This window comes from Eleutherodactylus coqui, chromosome 4 (assembly GCF_035609145.1).
Source record: "Eleutherodactylus coqui strain aEleCoq1 chromosome 4, aEleCoq1.hap1, whole genome shotgun sequence".
Classification (NCBI taxonomy): domain Eukaryota; kingdom Metazoa; phylum Chordata; class Amphibia; order Anura; family Eleutherodactylidae; genus Eleutherodactylus; species Eleutherodactylus coqui.
In genome coordinates this window covers 216590881-216618437 of record NC_089840.1, presented here as the reverse complement: position 1 = coordinate 216618437, position 27557 = coordinate 216590881, and the positions used below count along the sequence as shown (strand labels likewise).

Below are 27557 nucleotides of genomic sequence, written 5' to 3'. Positions count from 1 at the left end.
GTGCGACAAGTTTATGTGAAAGTCCCCCCACCCCCTGTGCGACAAGTAATAGTAACAGCCCTCCCTCCCCACACCCCGTGCGACAAGTTAGGGTAACAGGCCCCCCTCCCCCGTGTGACAAGTAATAGTGACAGCCCCCCTCCCCACACTCACCCACGCCCCATGCGACAAGAAATGGTGACATCCCCCCCATGTAACAAGTAATGGTGACAGACCCCTTTCCCCCACCCAACCCCCGTGCGACGGGTAATGGTGACACCCCCACCCCCGAAACGACAAGTAATGGTGACAGCCCACCTCCCCCTACACACCCCCTGTGCAACAAGTAATTGTGACAGCCCCCCATCCCACCACCCACTTTCCCCCGTGCGACAAGTTATGGTGACAGCCCACCCCCCTGTGTGACAAGTTATGGTGACAGACCCCACACCGACACAGCCCCCGCCCCTAGTAATAATACTTACCCTCCAGCTGAGACCGGCGGACCCTCACTGCGAACTGCCGCGCGTACCCGAGACAGCAAGCGCTACTGCGCATGCGCGAAGACACAGGCACGCACTCACAGCCCAAGGAGCGCTACTGCGCATGTGCAAACAAACGGGACGCGAGTCCACAGTTCGACTAGAGGAGAAGACAGAAGAAAGAAATTTGTCGGAACCAGGGACAACAGGACCGTCAACACAAGAAGGGGGCACTCCTGTAAGTATATATCTTCTGTATGGCTCATTAACAATGCACAATGTATATTACAAAGTGCTTTGTAATTGCCATACAGAAGTGCATACATACACTTGTCTTGGCCAGACAACCCCTTTAAGGTTTTTTTTTTTATTTAAATAGATTTTATTTTTGAAATATTTTTTTTAAAAATTAATAATCTTAATTTTTTTGGTCCCCATTGGTGATTTGACCTTGCAACAGTTTGGTCACTTCTACAGTAGCATATAGTATTATTAACGATGCTTTATTGAGAGCTGACTGTGACAGAGCTTAATAGACTGCAATACATGGCAGACCCAGGAACCTTCCCTTGATTCTGGGCTGCCATGTGAACCCATCTGCACCTCACAATACCTTCATGTAGAAGCTCCTCTTTTCATTTTACCCATGAACTCATAACCTTTTTACTCATTTAAATAAAGAAAATATCAATCTCGTAATTGTTCTATCTTCCTTCATTAAATAACATGAGGTATTGGTTTATATCTTGGCCAAAATACGCAAACATGTCAAGTTCCACCATTGTGTTAACTTATCCAGGTCTTAGGGCTTCTTCACATGGCCGTGTTTGTGCACGTTTTTTCATCACTGAAAACTTATTCTTCATTGTGTGGATCCAAATGAACAATAAATAATATATTGAGGAGATGCCAGTGACTGCTCAGTGTGTTTATATATGCACTGGGTATGGTCTGCCAGTAAAACAAAGTCATGTACTGACAATGCAGTGGCATGAATATATGACCTGGCAGATACTCCAACACCCCAAGTGCACCAAACGTACTAACACCACGCTATGCCAATATAAAATCAAAGTGTATGGACAAAGTAGAATGCAATACAGAGGTGTTCGTTTCCACCGCTTTTGGCCAAGATATGTAAGCTCGCAACCCACGTCAAGGGTCCTCATTACCTTGCGAGTTCCCTATCCTAAAAAAAAACAACAAAAAAAAACCAGGCAAACACACGGAAAACAAGCTCCATGCACAGCAGATGTTGCCATAGCCAAATTTCTAGGGGTTGTTTAGTTGTAAACTTTTGGTGGCCTATCATCAGTTTAGGTCATCAATAGTAGAGTGATGTGGATCCATCACACAATACCCTCACCAATTAGCTGTTTACCAGGCCAGGGTGATTGTACACTGAGCTGATTTCTGTAGGAAGCATATAGCTCCTTTCGCATTGTAGCGGCCTTGCTTTGTGGTGCAGTCCAAATTCCCTTTGAAAACTGCCCTGGGAATAGAGCTGTCTTCTTTCTGCAGAAATCAGCTGAGTGCTTGACTACATTAACCTATGTCTGTGAATACACCCTGGCGGATATGCTAGCGATGGCCTATTCTAAAGATAGGCTATCAATCATTTGCAAATGGACAACCCCTTTTAATTATGGCCCTACAAGGCAGCAGTGATAATCTCTAAGACACCATGCTGCCCACAAATACATAATAACACAGGCTGAAGAGAGACAATGTCCATCTAGTTCAGCCTGTCCCCCCCCCCCCCCTGTTGATCCAGAGGAAGGCAAAAAAACCCCAATGAAGCAGAAGCCAATTTAGCCCATTGGAGGAAAAAATTCCTTCCCGACTCCATAATGACAGTCAGAATAATCCCTGGATCAACAGTTTGAAAGTTGGTACAGCAGATCGATGTTATCTATGCAGCAAGACAAGATGCCCAATATTTCTAGCAGTAGAGTAAGAGTTGAAGCATGGAGAATGTCAGCTGAACTGATAAGCCAATGGGGAATGTGGAATGAGTGGTTGTTGAGAAAAGGTAGTAAATTAGATTGATGTTTTCTCAACTTCTACACATTCTCCATCGACTTATCAATTAAGCCCACATTCTCCACGGTCAATATCTTTCCCTTCTGCTCCCAACATGGGGCATCTTCTCCTGCTGTATAGAAAACATCAATGTGCTGAACCACCTTTTGTCACTTTCCACACATTCTACATTCTCCCTCGGCTTGTCATTTAAGTCCATGTTCTATATGCTCAAAATCATTCTCTACTGCTCTAAATGAGGCACATGTCCTGATGCATGAATACCATCATTCTGCTGTACCACCTTATCATGTTAATCCAGAGGAAGGCAAAAAAACCCCAATGAGGCAGAAGCCAATTTAGCCCATTGGGGGGAAAAATTCCTTCCTGACTCCATAATGGCAGTCAGAATAATCCCTGGATCAACATTTTGAAAGTTGGTATAGCAGATCGATGTTATCTATGCAGGAGGACAAGATGCCCAATATTTCTAGCAGTAGAGTAAGATGTGGAGCATGGAGAATGTCAGCTGAACTGATAAGCCGATGTAGAATGTGGAATTAGTGGAAGTGGAGAAAAGGTGGTAAAATAGATTGATGTTTTCCCAACTTCTACACATTCTCCCTTGGCTTATCATTTAAGTCCACAGTCCCCATGATTAAAATCTTTCTCTACTGCTCTAAATGAGGCACATGTTGTCCTGATGCATGAATACCATCATTCTGCTGTACCACCTTATCTTGTTGATCCAGAGGAAGGCAAAAAACCCCCAATGAGGCAGAAGCCAATTTAGCCCATTGGGGGAAAAAATTCCTTCCTGACTCCATAATGGCAGTCAGAAAAATCCCTGGATCAACATTTTGAAAGTTGGTACGGCAGATCGATGTTATCTATGCAGCAAGACAAGATGCCCAATATTTCTAGCAGTAGAGTAAGATGTGGAGCATGGAGAATGTCGGCGGAACTGATAACCCAATGGGGAATGTGGAATGAGTGGTTGTTGAGAAAAGGTAGTAAATTAGATTGATGTTTTCCCAACTTCTACACATTCTCCCTTGGCTTATCATTTAAGTCCACAGTCCCCATGATTAAAATCTTTCTCTACTGCTCTAAATGAGGCACATGTTGTCCTGATGCATAAATACCATCATTCTGCTGTACCACCTTATCTTGTTGATCCAGAGGAAGGCAAAAAACCCCCAATGAGGCAGAAGCCAATTTAGCCCATTGGGGGAAAAAATTCCTTCCTGACTCCATAATGGCAGTCAGAATAATCCCTGGATCAACATTTTGAAAGTTGGTATAGCAGATTGATGTTATCTATGCAGGAGGACAAGATGCCCAATATTTCAAGCAGTAGAGTAAGATGTGGAGCATGGATCATGGCGGCTGAACTGATAAGCCAATGGGGAATGTGGAATTAGTGGAAGTGGACAAAAGGTGGTAAAATAGATTGATGTTTTTTCCACTTCTACACAATTTCCCTCGGCTTGTCGTTTAAGTCCACAGTCCCCATGATTAAAATCTTTCTCTACTGCTCAAATCGTGGCACATGTTGTCCTGATGCATGAATACCATCATTCTGCTGTACCACCTTATCTTGTTAATCCAGAGGAAGGCAAAAAACCCCCAATGAGGCAGAAGCCAATTTAGCCCATTGGGGGAAAAAATTCCTTCCTGACTCCATAATGGCAGTCAGAATAATCCCTGGATCAACATTTTGAAAGTTGGTACGGCAGATCGATGTTATCTATGCAGCAAGACAAGATGCCCAATATTTCTAGCAGTAGAGTAAGATGTGGAGCATGGAGAATGTCGGCGGAACTGATAAGCCAATGGGGAATGTGGAATGAGTGGTTGTTGAGAAAAGGTGGTAAAATAGATTGATGTTTTCTCAACTTCTCCATTCCCCTCCCTTCCAATCGCAGGCTTACCTCTTGTTCCTCCCCGCTGATACTGTGCAATGGAAGGGGCGGAGCTAAGCATAGGAGCCCATGCAGCGGCCGATGTTCTTGGACTATCTTTTGGGCCCAATGTAAAAACGCCCGGAGCTATATTGGCTTGGAAATACGCCCGTGTGATCTGATGCATTGGAACACAGGTTGTGTTAAATTGCTGTCTGTCAAGGCTCTGGACGATATTATGGTCATTTCCATATGCGGGGAGCAGCCCATGAATACATTGCGGCAGAAGGAAAGGCTTCTTCACCTCCGTCCAGAAGGGATTTCCAATTCTGAAATCACGTGGGAAACGGCACATTCATCTCCAATATTGTCTTTAACCCAAAGTCTGCCGGCCAATCCAAGGAGCAGACTTGTTGTTCCAGGTACTGAGCCAAAAACTGAAGAGGAAGATACATGGGAGTGCTGGCATAGATCTTGCCCAGTGAGACCAACTTCAGGTTCAGCAGTTGCATCCTGTCGGCAGCATCCATCTCTACGCTGTCCTTCAACTCTGTTTGTATGATTTCCTTCCATATCTGCTGCACCAAGAAAGCATTAGAAAAAGAAGCACATCTAAGGATTGCAAGCTTGCACTCTGAAAGCTGGAATGGGTCTGCAAATTTCTCATACAGAACTGTAAGGTCCATTACCTGTGAATCAAGCTGCGCCGCAGAAGTCTGTGCTGGAGGATGTTGGGAGTATTTCCTGAGTAGCACTTTCTGGATTTCAAGCTGTACTTTAGCGACATCCATTAAGTCTTCCAGCTCATGTATGAGTTCTGAATCTTCAGCACGTCCATACTGGCCATTGGTGGTTCTGGCACACAAGATGGCTCTAGATAAGTATTCAATCCTTCCTTTCAGAGAGATGTTGGGGCTCTCGTAGTCCGCTAGTTTGGCCATCACCCTGGCAGCTTTGATGGGACTTCCCTTCTTCTGGTAGTAACAGAACAATAAATTCATGTAGCGCACTTCGTTGTCCTCATGGTTGGACATGCGCACCAAATGAGACTCCAGAAAAGGTGACTTCAGCTCCAGCAGGACGTCTGTGAGATCAACCTTGATGAGCCAGTTGAATAACACAATATGGAAGAATTCATCTGCAGAGCGCGGAAGCAATTCCAGTATCTGGTGAAAAAGAAGTCCAGAGGGGTCGTGCTTTGTGGTTACTCTTCGGGGAGCAGATTTCCTTTGGTTGACCAGCTCTTGCAGTAAATCAATGATGATTTTGTAGCTGTGCATCTTGGTTTCAAATGCTTGTAAGCCCAACTCATCGCCTTCGGGCTCACCGTTCTTCAGATAGCGCAAACCAAGGCCTTGCGGATCCTTGTTTCCAGCATATGTAAGGCACAGCTGTACTACACCCTCATAAAAACACTGCTGTCTGTACTTGCCACAAACACTAGCCAAGTCAAGAAGGTGACATACTTTCTGGTACTCCTGCAGTGACGCGCGCAGCAATTGTTCTTTATCATACTTGTTGTTGACTTGAAGGGATCGTTGTATAAGTACATAAGCCTTGGACAATATGGCATCTTCACTGCTGTAAAATATCGGGCACATGTGCTGCAGGTAAGAGATCACCTCATCCGTATTTACATTGTGACGGATATGGCAGTCGATCAATGATGCGATGAGAGTCTTGGTCAGCTTCTTCCCCCGGATGACTAGATCTTTAAAGGTCATGTTTTTCAGCTGCTTCTGCAACTCCTTGCGAAGCCCAGACACTACCTGGTGAAAGTGGGGCTCACAGAACTGGTTCCACACCGCTAAGGTTTGGCAGGTCTTCTTCACCAACTGGTGAATTCCTTGAAGGGAGGTCTTCTCCGTTAGCGGGGCCTCAGTGTGACACTCGTCATGTACCTCTTGGTGATGGCAGGTGTTGGTATCACGCTTTAGGAAACTGAAGGCTTTTCCAGAACTGTTCTTCAGCTTCTGCCTTGTGCCGGTGGTCGCTCTGTTGCCACGAGGGATCGTGCTCTCATATTTAGACTTTAGATCTCTGAGGGTGCCCGTTCCAAAATTAAAATTTCTCTCCAGAAATCCTTGTAAGTCTCTGAGGTCTCGTAGAGCTGATTGCAGAAGTTCTCCGGAGATGCCACTATCCATTTTTATGAAGTCACCGTTGTCATTCTTGCATGTTCTTTCGACTATGAGGTCTTTATCCCAGATGAGGTGAATAATGCTGGTAAAATAGATGTAAATCCCATTGTGTCCTCCAGAAAAATGTTGTTGAGTTGAACCCTGGAAGCGTTTATTTGGTATCTGGCTACATGTGGGTAAGGGTGACCCAACAGATATGGTGTTATTTGCCCTGGTGTTATTGGGTGCGGGAAGTGAAGAGTTATTCTTCACCTGCGCTATTCCTCCATATCTGAAAAATACCTCAGTAGCCCAGGTAGACAGCTTCTGATCGGAGGCAGCAGTAGAACACGCAAGGTGTAAACTAGCTGCACAGGCCTGGTCCGGGTGATACACCTTAAAAAGTTGTTCAGTCTTCTGCTCATCTTCATCTTCATAAGCGTCGATGAGAGGATCCTGAAGCTGCTCCACCGGTCTGACCAGAGAGAAGATATGGCTTCCATGTGCGGAGAGCACAACAAACGTCTTGGCTGGAACCATATGTTGTTGGATGGAAGAGTCCTTGACAGACGCAATTACACAGGAATGACCCCGCAGATGTTTTACGGCATGTGTTTCCATTAATTGGTTCTGAAATGGGACGCAGTTATGGTTGATGCACCATAGTTGGTCATAGACGGCGTTTTCAGCAGCTGCCATAAGGAAAACGCCATCGCTATAAAGCACTTGATGGACGTTTGATGGCTTGTCCACGGTGGCAGAGTCTATAAATCCGGGCGGTAGGCGAATATGGACTAAATCCAATCGCCAGGGCTGAGCTGCGGGCCGCTTTGACGGGGCGGATGTAAAGTAAAGGCGGACGCCGGCGCCAGTAATAGCCACCAAGTCACAATTCACAGATTCTGAATCTTCAATGACAGCAATCTGAATGATGGGCCTGAAGAGTGACGGGTCGGCTGTCTTGGCGATCCCTACAGCAGCGGATACGATGGCGTCCTGGAATACTGACGCCTTTTTGGTTATTCCGCTGCCATCTGGACCCAAGTCATAGACCTGTAGTACGCCGCTCTCAGAGCGGGTATACAAGATGTTTCGGCTGTCATCCACAGCGATCTGAACGACGGGGTCATGGCTGCTTAGAAGCCAGGAGGCGAGCAGCACGCCGGCCGCGCTCCGCGTACAGTTAATAATCTGCCACTTGGGGCTAAGCCAGCCGGCTTCAGCCCGGTAGACCACTTCATACAAGCAGCCGGATGTACCAGACAGAAAGATGCGCCCATTGTGTGTGCCGGCGACAGATACGTAGGTATCTTCTGCAGCGGCTGAATACAAGGGCTCTTCTAGCAGCTGGATCTGCCCAGAAGGGTTGTCATGGGGATCTTCAGGCTGCAGACAGCTCACTCCTAATACAACAAGTGTGACCGGAGTGGCAATGATCAGCAGATGGGATGTCTGTGGCTGGACGACACCTTCTTGAGGTCTGACCAGTCCAGCACACACTATTGTGTCCCTGAGGCCACCAAAGCGAGTGACATTCCGGCCGGTGCGGAAGTCCCACAGGAAGAGGTCACTGCTAATGGTCAGCCAAGCCTGGCTGATCTCAGGGAACACTCCCATCATGCAATGAGTGTTCTTCATAGGGTTAAAATAATCTAACATCTCCGGGGGAAGCGGCACTGTGTGCACAGCGCTGACCACCGGGAGTGTGGGGGCGACACCGAGCAGATGAGGGGCCTGCAGAGGGTAATCAGCAGGGGAGTTACCTGACAGAGCAGGGCTGTCCCGAAGGTCCAGGGCGGATGACAAGTCCCTGTAGGCTGAGGCCTCGTGCAGCAGGCGCTGGATCCTCTTCTTGGCTGCGTCCATCGCGTCGTCCATACGGGTTGAGCGCGACTCTCAACTGTCAGTTGAGCCGTGTGCAGTCTGTTGTGACATCAGGTGCGCGCGGGAGGACACGTGACCCGCGGAGCTCGAGCGGGGTTTGACAGCTCACGTGACTCCTGTCTCTTCTTCCTGCAGAACTGCAACACAGAGTAGCCGGGAGGCATATTTGGGATTTCAGCCGCAGTTCAGTAGCAGTGAGCGATTCCAGCGACCTGATTGGTTGTTGGAGACACACCCCCTTTGGAGATGTGCACGTGTGGCCGGGTAGTTAAACAAGCAGCAGCACGGCCGTAGGAGGGTCGGCAACTAAGCCCAAGCCTAAACCCTAACCCTAAGGTTGCTTGAATTGCTGAGTTTAGGCAGAACTGGGGAAGAAAAAGTTAATATGCCCTCCGCAGGATTACATCATGGTGAGCGGCTCTGCGGAGCCTCGGAGCTCCTACTGCCGAAGGAGAGAAGCTTCACTCTGCTGCACGTCTGGTGTATGTAGTCTGCTCATATGTGTGTATATTTGCTGTATACTATGTATGTGTTAATATGCTGTATACTATGTATAGTATGTATAGTGTGTGTGTATATATGCTGTATACTATGTATGTGTGTGTATATGGCTGTATACTACTGGTATGTATAGTGTGTATATATGCTGTATACTATGTATGTGTGTGTGTATATGGCTGTATACTACTGGTATGTATAGTGTGTATATATGGCTGTATAGTCTGTATGTGTGTATATGGCTGTATACTATGTATGTGTGTGTGTATATGGCTATATACTACCGGTATGTATAGTGTGTATATATGGCTGTATACTACAGTGTGCAGTGTGTGTATATATGGTAGTATAATACACTGTGGGCATAGTGTGTATATTCTATATGTAGTACACTGTATATAGATATGCCTGTATACTATGTATAGTGCGTGTATATATGCTGTATACTATGTATAGTGTGTATATATGGCTGTATACTATGTATGTATGTATATATGGCTGTATGCTATGTGTAGTGTGTGTATATATGCTGTATACTATGTATGTGTGTGTATATGGCTGTATGCTATGTATAGTGTGTCTATATGGCTGTATACTACCGGTATGTATAGTGTGTATATATGGCTGTATACTACAGTGTGCAGTGTGTGTATATGGTAGTATAATACACTGTGGGCATAGTGTGTATATTCTATATGTAGTACACTGTATATAGATATGCCTGTATACTACACTGTATAGTTGGTATACATTGTATATGACTATGGTCCCCTGCACACGGGCGGAAATTCCACGGCGGGATTTCTCGCAGAATTTCCGCCCGTGCCCGCCTGCATAGGATTGCTTTGCAAAACGCAATCCTATGCAGACGGCCGTGATTTGTCCGTGTGAAATCACACGCGGTAAACAAATCATGACATGTTCTATTTCTGTGCGGGTCTCACAGAGGCCCACACAGAGATGTCACCCCTGGCACGCCGCCTCCGCTCTGCGCATGTGCCCACTGGGTGGCAGCCTGCACATCACAGAGAGGAGAAGACGCGGAAGAAGGTGAGCCGCACTGCTCACTGCCAGGGCGCGGGTCGGATCCTGCTGCGAGAATTCTCCGACCCAGCCGTCTGCAGGCGGCCTAAATAATACACCGTGTGCATGCTGTGAATGCACATTATACCTTGTGTGCATACTGTCTGTATATGATGCTCTGGATGTTGTATAACGTTTGTATATGTGTGTTCTATATAAATATTCCCAGCGCTGCAGTGAACGGACTCCAACAGACATATAAATGTGCCGGACCTACTTCACAGGGTGCCTCACACCGAGTGCACCCCTCATCTAAAGAAGCGTTGTATAATCCCCTGGGCCCGCCCCTTCCGCATGGTCCGGACCGCTCGCTGGGGATTTTTATTTAGTTTCTGCTATTGTCTATCTCTCTCCGGTTTATACTTATATATTCTAATTTCCCTCCGATGCTCTCCATGATGTGATGTCGTAAGGACCGGCGACCAGCAAATCTATCACCTCAACCACCCGATTATCTGGTTCTTCCTGCCGGCCTGGATCTTTGACCCACCGGCGCTCCCCAGGGAAACCCGGCTACCGCAGGGTGAGATAAAAATATTATATTTATTAAATTGGTAAATATAAATCCCCCCCCCCCCCACTCTGGGGCGCTGCCTTCTGATCTCTGTTCTGTATATATATATATATGATAGAGTATATGTGTCCGACCCCATATTCCTGTGTAGAAGGCGTGTATGGCCGGTGGATGATGGTGCTGTATGTATGGTGTGAGCGCTATGCGCATACGGGTGTTGTGTGTATATATATATATATATATACTGGCTGATATACTCGGCTTCGCCCCAGTTAGTTTGGTACAGAGAACAGGAACCGAGGATTATAGTATGTTCCCCACTTTGCCTGGTTCTTCACGTTACCCAGGAAACACCGCGTGGAGGTGACCGCGTGCTTCCTTGGCTAGAATTGTATGATCCAGTTGTGACCCCGTTACTTTTCCTACTTAGGATCTAAGGAACATTTGCGCCAAATGTCATGTTTGTCCTTCATGGGGAGTAAGGCCGCTCTCACACAGCCCGCTATTTACTGCGATGCTTAATCGCGGCACAGCGCCTCCATTGATTTCAGTGATGTTCTGCCGACTAGCGCTCGGACGCAGCATGTCTAACGCTGTGATTTTCAAGCGCTGTCTGCTCTATTTTCGTGCATTTTAGCACTTTTTAACGCACCTCATCACCCATAGTGGGGCGCTTCAAAAAACGCTGACAAATAGTGGAATGCCTTAGAAAAGGCCGCGCGAAATCGCAGTAAAACGCCATGATGTGCTAATGCGTGCGTGAGAGCGGCCTTAGGGAATTAGTGATGAGTCAGGCCGGCTTCACACGGGCAAGATTCTCCCACGAGTCTTGTGCCTTGCGGGATGTGAATATGATCCCCATTCTTTTGAACGGGGTCATACGCATGAGCGATTGTTTACCCACATTGCACCACAAAGCGATACAGGAAAAGAATCGCGACACGTACCGTCTTTGGGCGCGCCTTCACATCGCAGCGGCCATTGTTGTCAGTGGGGCCGGCGGCAGCATCGCTCCATGTGCTAGATGCACGCGATGCAATGAGGCGTCTCACCAATGAGAACAATGGGAGAAACTCCGTGATCAGCCGCGGCGGAGGATCGCTACTTCTCCGAAGTGATGCCAGATGTTTTTAATACAAAAGACGCCTCACATCCGCGGTGAAATCGCACGTTGACGAGCGCAGTGTGAAGTCAGCCTCAGAGTCGGTCAGTGAGGGCTCACATTATATATAAAATGTGTGATAACTGTCGTTATCTGTATATACAGGGGGCATATGGGATGTACAGAAGTGTATATATGATGCAAGTGATGGTTATATATTTTTTGCTCGGTATATATGTGTTTTAACCCCTTAATGACACGGCCCTTGTTTTTCCATTTTCGCTTTTTCCTCTCCCCTTTTAAAAAAATCATAACTCCTTCATTTATTCATCGACGTCGCTCTATGAGGGCTTGTATTTTGCGGGCCGAGTTGTGTTTTTCAGTGGTACTATATAATGTACTATATAATGTAAGGAAAAACTTCTCAGTGGAGTGAAATGGGAAAAAAACTAAATTCCACCATCTTGGGTGTGTCTTGTTTTTACGGCGTACAGACTGCAACAAGAATGACCTGATCACTTTATTCTATGGGTCAGTACGAATACTTATAATACCAAAGTTATATAGGTTTTTTTTGGGCTGTACTCCTTTTTTTTGTTTTTCGAAGATATGTAATTTTTAAAAATTATTTCCTGCTTCCATCGTCTGACGACTATAACTTTTTCATTTTTTCGACATAGTTGTACGACATCTCATTTTGTGCGGGACGCCCCATTGTTTCCATTGCTACCATTCTGGCGTACATACGGCTTTTTGATCATTTTTTATTACATTTTTTCTTGGATATAGGGGTGACCAAAAAAGCACAATTCTGGTGTTCTTTATTTTTATGTTCTGAGATGAGCGAACCTACTCGTTTCGAGTAATTACTCAATCGAGCACCGCGATTTTCGAGTACTTCTGTACTCGGGTGAAAAGATTCGGGGGGGGCGGCATGGCGGAGCGGGGGTAGCAGCGGGGAACAGGGGGGAGCCCTCTCTCTCTCCCTCTCCCCCCCACTCCCCGCTGCAACCCCCCACTCACCCACGGCGCCCCCCGTATCTTTTCGCCCGAGTACGGAAGTACTCGAAAATCGCGGTACTCAGGCAAAAAAGGGGCTTGGCCGAGTAGGCTCGCTCATCTCTAGTTCTGATGATGTTCGCCATGCAGGGTAAATAATGCATTACTTTGATAGATCAGACTTTTACGGACGCTGCGATACTAAATATGTTTTTTTGTATTACTATTTAGATCCCTTTATTATAAATATGGCAAAAGGGTTTTGTTTTACTTTTATTAGCTTTTTTAATTTAATAATCAGTAAAAATGCAATTTTACCTTTTTTGTTAGTCCCCAGAGGGGACAACAACTTGTGATGCGTTGATCGCTCCTACAGTATGATCTAATGTATAGCATTACATCATACCGCGATCTGTGGTCCTGTGATGTTAAGCGGTTAACTCCTTATGGACATGGCCTATTTTGGGCTTAAGAACGCAACGATTTCTGAGGGATTTTCATTTACAGTTTTCAAGAGCCACAACTTTTAATTTTCCAGTCGACAGTCGTATAAGGTCTTATGTTTTGCGTGGTCAACTATAGTTTTTATTAATTAACTCTGCCATTGTTTTTAATTTTTTTTTTTTTACAGCGACAATCTAAGGCCTCATGTCCACGGGGAAAATCAGGCCCGCCGCGGATTCTTCATGTAGAATCCCGCAGCGGGTCCCTCCTGCCGCGCGGACATGATGCCTAAAAATCAGAATAAACTCACCTGCTCCGGAGGATGCGGATCTTCCTTCCTTCGCGGACGGATCTTCATTCTCCGACCCGGCGGATGGGCTCGACACGCCGGCGGCGTGCCGGGCACATCTGCCGGGCCAAAGAAAGAAGATCCGGCCGCGAAGAAGGGAAGAACCGCATCGTCCGGAGCAGGTGAGTTTAATTCTGGTACGGGTCTCCTGCGGATCCGGACAGCTTCGATAGGCCTCAATAGAAGCCTGCGGGAGCCGTCCCCGCGGGAGACCCGCACGAAAATGGAGCATGTCCATTTTGTTTCCCGCACGCGGATCCGCGCCTGACGCGGGAAATGACATCCAAAGGTATTTAACTACCTGCGGGTGTGCAATGCATCCCTATGAGGCGCGGATCCGCGTGCAGGAGAAACGCTGCGGATTCTAAGCGCGTGGACATGAGGCCTAACAGTATAAATGACGCAATTCATTTTTTCTGCGGTTCGATACGTTTACAACAATGCCAAAAACATAATTTTTTTTAGGTTTTTCCACTTCATCACATTCAAAGTCACATAACGTTTTTGATTTTTTCATGGACAGAGCTTTGTCAGGGCTTGTTTTTTGCGTCACGAACTGTAGTTTTTATTTGTACCATTTCGGGGTACATATGGCTCTTTGGATTGCCTTTATTGCTCTTTTTAGGAGATATTTGCTGCGCAGGATAATTCGTGTGCTCATTACGGACACAATGATACCACATATGTGAGGTTTTTCTGAAATTAGTAATTTTTTTTCTTGCAAATAGCGGTAAACAAGTAAAAAACCAAGGTATTTTATTTTATTTCTTTACATTATTTCTTTAGTTTATTTACACTGTTTATTTCTCTGAGGGCTTATTCAGACGTCCGTATATTGTCCTGGTTTTTACACCCGCCCAATATACGGTGTCCCTTTCTGCAGGGGGAGGAGGCGGGCCGGGAGCAGTGCACTGAGCTCCTGCCCCCTCTACGCCCTTCACCACTGTTTACAATGGGAGGGGCAGGAGGGTGGGGATGGCAGAGATAAGTTCCGCCTCATCCTGCCCCCTCCGCTTGCATATAGTGGCGAGGGGCAGAGATGGGGCGGGAGCTCAGTGCACTGCTCCTGGACCAGCCCACCTCCTCCACCTGCAGAAAGGGACACCGTATATCGGACAGGCGTGAATAAGCCCTGAAGCGGACCTGCTCCATAGCAGCAGTGATTGCTATGGTAAGGCATTGCATGACTTCTGTACAGCAATACCTTATCGCTGGTTATAGCGCTCATAATCAATGGGTGAAGCACAACAGCGCCGCTAGACTTAACATAAGATCTTTGACCCGGCCTGAGAGTCACTCAATGCATCAAACTCTAATTTCATGATTTTACGGCGGTGGTGACGATGTCACAAATCTAATGACACCAAAATCATCCACCCAAGGTCACACAAAGGGGTCAAAGTGCGGTGCAAGAAAAGCCTGCAGGCGGTTTTTATATAAGATTCGTTTCTCTTCCCCACATTCAGAAAATCCGAACCGTTTTATTTTTCCGATAACGCAGCTGTCTGAGGGCTTGTTGCTTCTTGTGGGGCGAATTGTAGTTTTTTATGGTTCTCTTTAATGCACCATATAATGTATTGTGAAGCTAAATAAATCCGCTGTGGGATGTCACTATGAACACTGAGGTCGCTGTGCGCAGTCACTATTACCGCTGGGGCGATAAATAAGTGGGTTTTGGGTTTCAGTTTGGGCACTCGGTCTCTAAAAGGTTCGTCATCACTGCTATAGGGTGTCTGGGGGACGCCAGGTCTGATTCTGCTGCGATATTTCACAGGTGGAAATGGACCCGGCCATGGGCATGAGGCCATACTGTGTAATGCAGTACCATAGTATTGCATTATGCTGTATGCTGACAGTCAGTCTCTTCATGGTAGCCTTGGGAATCTTCAGGAGGCCCAGGGTGTCATGACAACCAAACCGCACCTTGCAATCTCATCGCGAGGGGGCTGTTTTGGACCACTAAATGCCGATTGGGGCATTTAAATGCCGCTGTCAGATCGATTTAAAGGATTAACAGCTGCGATCAATGTGAACGCTGATGGCGGCTGTTACAGGCGGGTGTCAGCTGTCAGAGACAGCCGCCCTGCCATGGATGGAGCGGATGAGGGGTAAAGTGGTTAGTCTTCTCCACTGCTCCAGGCTTCTTCGCTGGCTTTTGTTGACATGCTGCTGGGGTGACATGTTCATATACACACATGACTGCCGTGGCCAACCCCTGACCCCAGCCGTGTGCGGCGGCAGCGCTATCCCAGCACATGAGCCAAGGGGGGGCTATAGCATATTTCCATCTGCGTGGAATTTGTGTTTTTTATGAAATAGTGAAAGGAATGTAGCCGCGATCTGCTGTCAGCGCAGTTCTGTACATTTCTGGTCTTGTCATCTTTTGCTAGGATATAAAGGTTTTGTGGCCTGTATACATGTGAGCGCGGCGCATAGGTGCCCATGAGAAAATGTACACCACCTACCATAAGGTCTCATGTCCACGGGCGGGTCGGATTCCGTGGCAGTAGCCCGCAGTGGATTCCCACTCTGTCCGTGGCCGAGGACACTGCTTACCCGTCCGGGTCTTCTATTTTCTTCACTACGTATGTGTGCGGCAGTGCCGGCTGGCGTGCCGCCGTACATGCGCAGTGGAGGATTTTTTTCAAGTCTCCTGCTTTCCCGCGGGATCCGCTGCCCGGCGGCACAGTTAGATACGCGTGGGCCGCGGGTCAGACTGCTTCCATTGACTGCAATGGAAGTCGTCCATGAGGGATCCGCACTGAAATGTAGCATGCTGCAACTTGTTTCTAGACCGAAAGGTCCACAAATCAAATCCACATGCTTTATTTCATTGCGGACGGCCATGTTTCCCTTTGTGTATCTTTCGGTTGGGGACATTGGGCCTCAGTGTTTGCCCTTGAGCCTTATTGATGGTCATTACAAATGCTCTGGTCATCAGATGCGCTAGAGCTGACTTGTCTATATGCACTCCTCACTCAGTAAGTAACGGCCATGTTCTGTGATTGACTTGTCCTTGTGAGGCGAATTACAGGAAGAGCAAAAAATGGATGGGAAATACAATTGTCAAAATCATTTCTTACACAGCTAGGGTAAAATAAAAGCTGTGCTGTGATTGGTTGGTATGTATTATACTACTGACGTAAAGTAAAAGCTGTGCTGTGATTGGTTGGTATGTATTATACTACTGACGTAAAGTAAAAGCTGTGCTGTGATTGGTTGGTATGTATTATACTACTGACGTAAAGTAAAAGCTGTGCTGTGATTGGTTGGTATGTATTATACTACTGACGTAAAGTAAAAGCTGTGCTGTGATTGGTTGGTATATATTATACTACTGAGGTAAAATAAAAGCTGCGCTGTGATTGGTTGGTATTTCTTATACTACTGAGGTAAAATAAAAGCTGCGCTGTGATTGGTTGCTATGGGAAACCCAGATTTTCTTTAAAATCTCAATCCATGTTAATGTGGCATTCATTCAAGTTTTAGGCTGGGTTCACACAGGGCGGATTTGCCGCAGCAGATCCGCCCGCGGCCGCTAATCTCGGGATTAGCCAGCCATGTGGATGAGATTTCTCAGAAACCTCGTCCACACGGGACGGCTAATCCGCTGCAGTAAATCCGGTTGAAACCGCGGCCGCGCTCTCCCTTTATGGGAGCACCAGCCGCAACGGAAAAGCATGCCGCCGAGCTGCTTCAAAGCTGCCGCAGCTTAAACCGCGGCGGTTCTCCCGGCGGAAATCTCGCGGTTTTTGCTGTGGCCAAACCGCGAGATTTCCGACGGGAATCCGCCCTGTGTGAACCCACCCTTAATCCGGGGCAACGCTGGTACCCCTGCTAGCCTAATAATCACATACGTGCGGCAACGACGTCTGCCCTCAGGTGTCTGCCCGTTTGTGGAGGCACTCCGCTCCACCGCACTTTATGGCGTTGTCTGGCCCTGACAAATGTATGTATGCACTTCTGTATGGCCATTACAAAGCACTTTGTAATATACTTTGTGCTTTGTAAATCAGCCATACAGAAGATATATACTTACCTACAGGAGTGCTCCCTATCTTCAGTCTTCTCCTCTTGTCGGGCCGTAAACACACGTCCTCGGGCCAGGGGTGCGCGCCTGTTTTTTTGCGCATGCGCAGCAGCGCCTGCCGGCTCAGGAACACGCGTCAGATTATTCGCGCATGCGCAGTCCGTACTAGAGACGGACAGGAGTGTCCACCGGTCATCAGCTGAAGGGTAAGTATTACTACTGGGAGCGGGGGCTGTCATAACTTCTCTCATGGGAGTGGGGGAGGGGGCTGCCATAACTTATTGCAGGGGGGGAGGGGAGTGGGTTGTATAACTGCCCCTGCCACCGACCTGCCCAGCGAGCCACCAACCCACCCACTATAATCCTGCCTGTGCAGGGAGGAGAGGAGGTGAGCTGTGACTATTGTGAATGGTGGTCCTGTGTTATCTATATGTAGGTGCCACCTCTCAGTGTAATCCTGTCTGTGCAGGGAGAGGAGAGGTGAGCTGTGACTATTGTGAATGGTGGTCCTGTGTTATCTATATATAGGTGTCACCTCTCAGTATAATCCTGTCTGTGCAGGGAGAGGAGAGGTGAGCTGTGACTATTGTGAATGGTGGTCCTGTGTTATCTATATATAGGTGTCACCTCTCAGTATAATCCTGTCTGTGCAGGGAGGAGAGGAGGTGAGCTGTGACTATTGTGAATGGTGGTCCTGTGTTATCTATATATAGGTGCCACCTCTCAGTGTAATCCTGTCTGTGCAGGGAGGAGAGGAGAGGTGAGCTGTGACTATTGTTAATGGTGGGTCCTGTGTTCTCTACAAATAGGTGTCACCTCTCACTGTAATCCTGTATGTGCAGGGAGGAGAGGAGGTGAGCTGTGAGTATTGTGAATAGTGGTCCTGTGTTATCTATACAGATGTGTCTCATCTCAGTGTAATCCTGTTTGTGCAGGGAGGAGAGCCATGACTATTTTGAATGGTTGAGGTGCGGACAACTAGTTGCTGTGTGGGTTAGGGTGCTGACAACTTGTCGACGCGGGGGTTGGGGTGCTGACAACTAGTTGCCGCAAGAGTTGGGGTGCTGACAACTTGTCGCCGCGGGGGTTCAGGTGCTGACAACTTTTCGACACAGGAGTTGGGGTGGTGACAAATAGTGGACGCAGGAGTTGGGGGGTGACAACTAGTCCCCGCGCGGGTTAAAAGCTGACAACTAGTCGCCGCAGGAGTTAGGGTGCTGACAACTAGTCGCCGCGGGGGTTGGGGTGCTGACAACTAGTTGCCTCAGGGGTTTGGGTGCTGACAACTAGTCGCCGCAGGGGTTGGGGTGCTGACAACTTGTCGCCATGGGGTTTGGGTGCTGACATCTTGTCGCCGCCGGAGTTGGGGGGCTGACAACTTGTCGACGCGGGGGTTGGGGTGCTGACAACTAGTTGCCGCGGGGGTTGGGATGCTGACAACTAGTTGCCTCGGGGGTTGGGGTGCTGACAACTAGTCGCCGTGGGGGTTTGGGTGCTGACATCTTGTTGCCGCGGGGGTTGGGGTGCTGACTAGTCGCCGCGGGAGTTGGGGGGCTGACAACTTGTCGACACAGGGGTTGGGGTGCTGACAACTAGTTGCCGCGGGGGTTGGGATGCTGACAACTAGTCGGTTTGGGGTGCTGACAACTTATCGCCATGGGGGTTTGGGTGCTGACATCTTGTTGCCGCGGGGGTTGGGGTGTTGACAACTAGTCGCCGCGGGAGTTGGGAGGCTGACAACTTGTCGACGCGGGGGTTGGGGTGCTGACAACTAGTTGCCGCGGGGGTTGGGATGCTGACAACTAGTCGCTGTGGGGTTTGGGGTGCTGAAAACTTATCGCCATGGGGGTTTGGGTGCTGACATCTTGTTGCCGCGGGGGTTGGGGTGCTGACAACTAGTCGCCGCGGGAGTTAGAGGGCTGACAACCAGTCGCCGCGGGGGTTGGGGTGCTGATAACTTGTCGCCGCGGGGGTTGGGATGCTGACAACTAGTTGCCTCGAGGGTTGGGGTGCTGACAACTAGTTGCCGCAGGGGTTGGGGTGCTGACAACTTGTCGCCATGGGGTTTGGGTGCTGACATCTTGTCGCCGCGGGGTTTGGGTGCTGACATCTTGTCGCCGCGGGGGTTCGGGTGCTGACAACTAGTCGCCGCGGGAGTTGGGGTGCTGACAACTTGTCGCCGCGGGGAAGAGGGGGGGCTGTCAGTGTTACTTGTCATGTGGGGGGAAAGGGGGCTGTCAGTGTACTTGTCACGGGGGAGGACTGTCTCCGTAACTTGTCGCACAGGAGGGGGGCTGTCACCATAACTTGTCGGGAGGAGGGGAGCTGTCGCTATAACTTGTCGCACTGGGAGAGGCGGAGGGGTGTTCTCACCATAACTTGTCGCAGGGGGGAAGGGGCTATTGCTATAACTTGTTGCACGGTGGGAGGGGGCTGTCACCATAACTTGTCACAGTCGGGGGGGAGGTGCCTGTCAAGCGGGTATTCTCTCCCCGCCCCTCTCCATTCACTTTGCACAGCGGACGTTCAGTACTGAACGGCTGCTGTTTACACTGAACTCTGGTCGTTCAGGATTTTATCCTGTGAGTATAGACAGTCTCTCCTGACCCCGCCCCCTCTAAGTACACTGTACAGCAGGAGAACATGCTGTCCTGTGGAGGGACTTAGAGGGGGCGGGGCCTGGGCAGGAAGAGACTTAGATGAGTTCACTAGAGGTGGGCGTGGCCAGGACGGGAGCTGAGCGAGGCCAGTCATTGGGAGCTCGCACACAGAGGGGGGAGAGCGCAGGGCATTGTGGGAAGTCAGCACAACGGCGCCATCTTTGAAAGCTGCTTTGAACATCAGATATCAAAGTAAGAAACTGACCTTCCGGCTGATCTGCCTGCCTGAGCCCTGTATGCGGTGTGTGGGAAAAATCACATCTGCATGCTTGTCATTGCTTTGCGGACATCCATGCATCCCTATGGACGGCTTGATTTGCGGTTCTCCAGCGCTGGTTCCACAAACCGAATCCGCCTGTGGACATTGGGCCTTACTTTAGCATGTATACTATTAGTATGGATATCCGGCAGCGGACGTGGTACTTGTGTGACAGAATATATGATGTGCTGCAGGGATATGGTGTATTATTGGGAAGCCCGTCCCGACGGCGACTGCAATCTATATACATATCTCCATGCTCAGGAGAATTACTCAGCGGCCTTAGGGCTCATGTCCACAGGTGCCCTCGCAGCGTTTTACCAGTGTTTGTGATACCGCGTACGGGCAGCGAGTGTACTGCGCATATCTGCGTATCTCACGGCCGCGGTCATGCGCAGTGTAGCTGTCTTTTTTTTAATCCCCCGCTGTGTCGTATCTGCGTTGCGTATGAATCGCCGCCCGTACATAATGTATTGTGTATGGACAGGTTTGCATACGCTGCTTATACAAACGTATACGGCTCACTCTGCGTGGTACGCCGGAGAATAGAGCATGCTGCGATCTAGTTCTCGCTGGTATCTACATGCAGTGTCTATACGCTCATGTGCAAGGACTAATGAAGGTCCATTTACTCTCATTAGCTCCATTCAGCACGCTTTACGTGGCCGTGCAACGCATGTGTAATAGGCGGTGAAAGACCACCCGAGGACACGAGCCCTTAGGAATAATAGTTATAATGTAAAGGCGTCCTCTGTTCCTAATCCACAAAGTACTCGGGGTGAACCAACATGGAGGTCCCTCTGCATGCCCCCTCCGCCATATTTCTGTAGCCACGGGCGGAACTGTTCAGCAGCTTCCAGACTTTTGTTATATTCTTGGCGCATCTAATTACAATATTTCCCAGTAAGCAATATTCTAATGAAGCTTCTTGTACAGGATGGGCCACGGAATATTAGCCCGTCACCACACTCTCATCAAAGCTGTCTAAAAGAAAATCTTTGTTGCCATAGCAACCAATCACAGCGCAGCTTTCATTTACCTCAGCAGTATAAGAAATGAAAGCTGCGCTGTGATTGGTTGCTATGGACAACATTGATAGACTTTCTTATAGACAGTGTGGGCTGCCGTCCTTCTTTTCCGTGGACCACCCTGCAGATGCTATGGTGATGATGAGTGAGTGTGAGGCATAGCGTGTAGTTACATCATACGTACACAGGGGGCGCACCGCTTCAGCCTAAGATTGAGCCAGAATTTTGCCTTATTCAGTTTAGTAAATCTCGCACTTATATTCGGAGAGATCGCTCAGCTGTTTGAGAACAACGGTCATATTGCTTTATTGTTACTGCATTGTAGATGGTAAATATAAGGTATATGTCTATGTTTAAGGACTCTCCGGTTACCGGACAACCCCTTTTCAGTAGGACGCCCTGTGTGAAAATAATATACAGAGATACACGCGTACCCCAGGACTCAGCACTGCAGCCTGCTGCAGACTCAGGGGGAGGGGCATAGGAAGTCACATGACCTCTGTAGCCAATGATAAATGCAGCATCATGTTCTTGAACTCCTGGCATCGCGGCTATCAGGGTCTGAGCGCCGATGCCAGGAGAATGGATGGTGACACTGCAGCTTCTCATTGGCTGCAGCGGTCACCTGATTTCCTGTGACATCATCTGTCAGTGGGATTATGGGCATCTGTAACAATTTACACTTTCAACTTTAACCTCTTAGTGACGGCCCCATTGCCTTTTTACGTCCTAGCTAAGCGGGCTTTAATCCTGGAGGACATAAAAACATGCATCCTCTTAGAATTAAAGCCCTATTGCCCCCCCCCCCCCCCCCTCCCGGCAATGTGATCCGGTGTATAGCACCGATCGCAATTAAATGAATAAATAGTTAAAAAAAGATTAAGATTCAGCTGCCCTGATGGATCGGATCCATCAGGGCAGCTGAGATTACTCACCCGCCTTGTCCGTGGTCTCCCACGGGGAATTGGTTCTCTGGGACCCGTCACCGCTCTTCTGCATATGTGTGCCAGATGTATGACGTCATGCGCATGCGCAGAAGGCCAGGAGCCCCGGCAAATTTAAAGTCTCCTGGATGCCGACTCCTGAAGGTAGCCGGGAACCAGGAGATGTCACTGGAGACCGAGGTGACCGGTCCCCTGTGCACGTGATTGCCACTATTCAATGGAAAGCGGCGATCACGAAAAAGTTTTAAAAGGTTGGAAAGAAGTTTGTTCCATCTCCTCTCATGGATCGGATCCATAAGGAGAGGTGAAAATACTCACTCGGGTCCTCCGCGATGTCCCAATCTTCTGGGACCTGAAGTATCCTTCTGCGCAGAGGGGCTCGTGCCCCGGGAAATTTTAAATCCCTCTGCTCCTGGGTAACATGTGCAGAGAGATGTCACCGGCGACGTGATCACTGTTATCCAATAGATAACAGTGATGATTTAGAGTAAAAAAAAATGGCACCGATAAAAACTATAGTTCGCCATGCAAAAAATAAGCCCTTATATGGCCGTGGCGACAAAAAGTGGCTTTTGAAAAATGGATATAAAACCCTGCCAAAAATAGCTGCATCCTTAAGCCCAAAATAGGCCGTGTCCTTAAGGGGTTAATATAAGACAGGGTCTTCTTTTTAAGGAAGCACGGTATCTTAGCGTCTATTACGCACTGTAGAAGCCTATTGAAATCAATGTGCATGCGCAAATGCACACAAAATACACAGGAAACCTGCGTAATCGCTACGTATTTACCCACAAAATCAAGAAGATTTCGCACGTTTCTATTACATGCGGAAATACGCTGCATATTTATGTGAAGTAAAAGAATACCAATACGCCGCAAAGCGCAAGGCAACAGCGTATTTACAGACCGAAATACGCAAGCGCCCATGTGAATGCGGAGAAATGGTTACTTGTGCTGGTCTTCATTTTCTTGTTACCTCTATAGCTCCAACATATTCTGCAGCAATGTACAGAGATTGTCGTCCCTAATATCTGTCATGGTCGCCGGTAACGCTCACAATGTAATGTTTCTATCGCAAACACACACTACACGCGCCTGCAGATGCGGGACAGTTTCATCAACGGCCATTTAACCTAGACATGTGTTTGGCGCTAGTAGTCCATAAGCGTGCACGGGGGGCCATAACGTGCACATGTCAGTAAAAGTAGGTGGAAATGATTGGAATCCTGGCCAGTGTCAGTAGATGTTCTACAACTTGTAGGCAGGACATACAATAGTGCAGTCTGGTCAAGAACGTTGCTCATGCGTTTTTCTATCCTTCTGTTTGCAGATGGCTCAGAGGGATTTTTCATTTGTGAATCCGTGTTCAGTTATCAAGTCGCATCAGCGCTGAAGCAGGTGAAACATGGTAAGTAACGAGTGCAAATCATGACCATAATCCAGTCTACACCAGCAAACAGAAACTCATCCTACAGATTTCTCTTCTATCAAACTGTATTAAGTAATGCATGCCTGTTTTATGGCTGAGGGAAGTGAATTAAAGAGTTTGTAAACTATTGGTGACCTATCCTGAAGATAGATCATCAATAGTAGCTTGGTGGAAGTCCGTTACCAGGAACCCCACCGATCAGCTGTTTGTAGGGCCAATGCACTAAGTTTAAATCTGCAGGAAGCAGACAGCTTCCTTCTCAGTGCGGTGGCCAGCCCTGGCATTGCAGTCATTGAAATGAATGGAAAATTTGATGCAATACCGAGCCCTGCCACTGCAGTGATTATGGAGCTGTCTGCTTCCTGCAGAAATCAGCTCAGTGCACCAGCCCAGAAACAGGTGAGATGGGACGGGGAGCTGGTGAACTGAGATCCCGTCCCCTCTCTGACCCTCGCCATTGCTTGCAATGGAGGGGGCATAACAGGATGGAACATAGCTCCGCCCCTGACCCAACCCTCCATTGCAAACAGTAGCAAGAGGCAGAGAGGGGGGCGGGAGTTCAATGCACTAGCTCCTCCCCTTGCAGAAAGGGGCAGCGTATATCAGCCGGGCGTGAAAACCTGACCGATATATGCCCGTCTAAATAAGCCCTAAAGGGAGAATGGTGGGGTTGTGGCATTTTTATTGTTGTTTTTTTTATAATTTTTTAACTTTTTCATTTTTTTTACATTTTTGTCTTTTTTAGGGAACTTGCATAATCCTTTTTTTTATTCTTCTAATACTCTGGAATGCTGAGGCATAGTAGGGTATTAGACAGGCTATGAAGCTCAGAGTCTTAGCGCCATAGCCTAATTTAGCTGGCAAACCCGGAGGCTATATTCAAGCCTCCGGATGCAACTGAGACCCTTCAGAACCGCCTGATCACATTGCGAGGGTTCTGATGGTGACACGGCTTTCATTTGACAGCCGATCACCAGCTCTCCCTGCCATGGAGACCATTGGCCGGCTTCTGACGAGCCGATGGTCCACGTGGCAGGGAGAGCTGTCCAATGGTGACAGAGGGAGCCCTCTGCTTCTGTCAGCCCTTTACATGCTGCAGTCGCACAGACCACAACATGTTAAAGGGTTAAACAGCGGAGATCAGAGGTTTTCTCCGTTCTCAGCTGTCAGCACTTTACATGCTGCGGTCACAGAGATTGCAGTATGTAAAGGGTTAAACAGCGGAGATTGGAGGTTTTCTTTGTTCTCTGCTGTAAGAGCTGGTGCCCGGCTATCATCTGACAGTTGGTCACCAGCTCTCCCTGCACGCGGACCATCAGCCGGCGTCTGAAAAGCCGATGGTTTCCGTGGCCAGATGTAAACAGTGCAGGGAAGAATCGGAAAGTTGCCGGTAGATCGGTTATATCTTCCCGCTTCTTTTTTTAAAGTCCTGCACTGGTTCTTTGTGGGACTATGCAGGCAGAGCACAATGCCACAGCTTATGGCATTGTGTTCTGCATGGTCCTATAGTGAAACATAGCCAGGAAATCTTCTGGGCTATGTCACTATGGGCAGCGCAGCTAGTCCTGGAAAATTTCCGGGCGTGCCACTGAAGAGGTTAATGCTATAACTTACAGATCTTGAGATATACAACTATAACAAGAGGTATGAGTTACTACAAATGACTGGTTACTTTTGTACTCCTATGACTTATGATTTAAGAAAACTATAAGACTAGACTGTGCTAATGTCATGAGGTGGTAAGGACTTCTGCAAAGGTTGGGCTACATTTGGAGCCTTCATCACTAATTCTGACTATAAAAACAGCGTTGTATGCAGAGCTATTTTTCCAATCAAAACGAGAGACACTTCAGAAGGCACAAAATTTGGCAACAGAAATATCAACTTAGCTTTTTAAAGGCTTACATTATCAGCACATTTGCAGTATGATATTTCCTTCCCCTTCCCCCTCCACCCCATGGCATGTTCATTTTCTGCACCAACATTTTGAAATATGCACCATATCTTGGGATATGCATCAGTCAGAGACGGTCCTCCAATCAGCATTGCCAAGACAGCTGGCGCAGCCCATCAAAGCGTTGACTGGTCTAGAACAGTGTTTCTCAACTCTAGTCCTCAGGGACCCCCCTATATGACCTGTCGGGGGTCTCTGAGGACTGGAGTTGAGAAAAGCTGGTCTAGAAGTCTTGATTTTCACAGCCAATTATACTGTAGAAAATCTCCAAGATTTTGTTGGCTTTCAAGGAAATGCACCATTTGAGTTGTACTTTGCTATCGTTCACTGCCTCTGCTTATGCTACACCGTAATTTACTGACCATAAGTCAAGTAAGGCACCCACTATTTGTATTTTTGATAAAGGCATTTTATGCAAAATTAAAAATGGGGTATTTTACACTTGGATGGACCTCTTTTCTCAATCAAACTATCCACTTCCTCTGAATATCCAGCCATATTTGATCCTGATTGTATAATAAACCCTCCATCCACAGCCAAAAACTAGGCTGGATTCACATTTGCACTATTATTTCCATTGTTTGGCTCCATCATAGGAGCTAAACATTGGAAGTGCTGGACCCCATGCTTAACTGACATGAATGATGTCCATAGGACCCAGTTGACTAGCATGGTGTCCTCCGGGCTTCCGCCAGGCTGCTCGGGAATCTATGTCAGCTGTGTGCCGAAGACGCTTGCACAGATATGAACAGTCTAACCTGTGCCTACACTAATTGGGTAAAGAAGCATCCCTAAAGAACCTTCTAAGTCTTCTAACTGCTCAGACAGTCTGTCACCAGCTTGAGAGCACCTTGTAAGTGTCAATGTACACTGTGATAAGACTATGTTCCTGTCAAAAGCAGTGATTTCTTATGATCCTTCTCAGTGATTACCCGACATCATGGAGCAACCTGGAGAGACTGGAGAGAATCCTGTTCTAATTGCAGTAACATTTGTTTAGGTCTAATCTTTTCAGATCAACAAGTATCCCGGATGGAGAAGTTGGCCGGATTAGTGGAAGAGTTGGAAGCAGATGACCCCTAGCCCACTTCCACCCCTGAGCCGGACCATACTAAACGATTAAACTGTTATGTGCAAGCATGAGAAGGTACTACCAGGGCTCAACATCCTCTACCATGTCTTCAGTTGTTCTTCTAAAACCAGCATCTTATACTGCAGTCGTTGCCGCTCCATAGAATGAGTCTACAAATCGCTACACGTTGAAGTCTTCTACCATTTGTGACTATCCCGACCCATAAAGCCGTTTACCATTGTACCTTCACTGGGAATGAACAGGGACGATTGTTTTCAGATTTGTATACAGTGAAAACTTGTGTATAATGTTACATTTTTGCTAAATGTTTTTATTTTCTAAAATAAAGATGAGTTTTGTAGTTACATTTTTATTAGTGTTTTAATTGTGAGGAAAGATGTAATGTTGTGCCAGCAAGAAAAAACTAAAGTGTAATTTAGAAATCCACTGTCCAGGGTGTAGAGGTATCTAATGACCTCTTACAGTGCGATGATCCCTATACTTCTTTAATTTGCTCATTTACATTTAACAAAAGTCTCTCTCAACATGCATACATGAGCCTATGGTGCCCATGACCCTGTCACCAGTTGTCCTTCTTCGAACCGCTTTTGGTAGGTACTAACCATTGCATCTTGGGAACCGCCCTCCCTGGTATTCTGGAGGGCTCTGTTCCAGTCGTCTAGTCGTTACTATTTCGCCAAAGTTACTCAGTTTCCTACACTTGCCCATTTTACCTGCTTCCAACACACCAAGAGCTGACTCTTCACTTGATGCTTAAAGGGTTGTACCAAGATATAAAGT

At 47.7% G+C, this 27557-nt stretch overlaps 1 protein-coding gene and 1 pseudogene across 2 annotated transcripts; one reads left to right on the top strand and one right to left on the bottom strand.

Annotated features, from left to right (window-relative positions):
- Nucleotides 1-1616: 1616 nt before the first annotated feature.
- On the bottom strand, nt 1617-8594 carry LOC136626607 (nuclear pore complex protein Nup155 pseudogene; annotated as a pseudogene).
- LOC136626039 (anaphase-promoting complex subunit 16-like) lies at nt 8293-27121 on the top strand. Of its 2 annotated transcripts, none has more exons than XM_066600749.1 (3): nt 8293-8873; nt 23632-23709; nt 26700-27121. In XM_066600749.1, the coding sequence occupies exons 1-3, from the start codon at nt 8777-8779 to the stop codon at nt 26765-26767; spliced, it is 243 nt and encodes an 80-aa protein (XP_066456846.1). In that variant the 5' UTR covers nt 8293-8776; the 3' UTR covers nt 26768-27121. The 2 variants fall into 2 exon arrangements, with proteins under 2 accessions (XP_066456846.1, XP_066456845.1); XM_066600748.1 differs by having other exon boundaries at nt 26685-27121.
- The last annotated feature ends 436 nt before the right edge of the window (nt 27122-27557 follow it).

Coding starts and splice junctions, on each gene's coding strand:
- LOC136626039 (XM_066600748.1), top strand. CDS start 8,777: ATGCCCTCCGCAGGATTACATCATGGTGAGCGGCTCTGCGGAGCCTCG. Junction 8,874..23,631: donor CACTCTGCTGCACGTCTGGT/GTATGTAGTCTG, acceptor TTCTGTTTGCAG/ATGGCTCAGAGGGATTTTTC. Junction 23,710..26,684: donor GCTGAAGCAGGTGAAACATG/GTAAGTAACGAG, acceptor ACATTTGTTTAG/GTCTAATCTTTTCAGATCAA.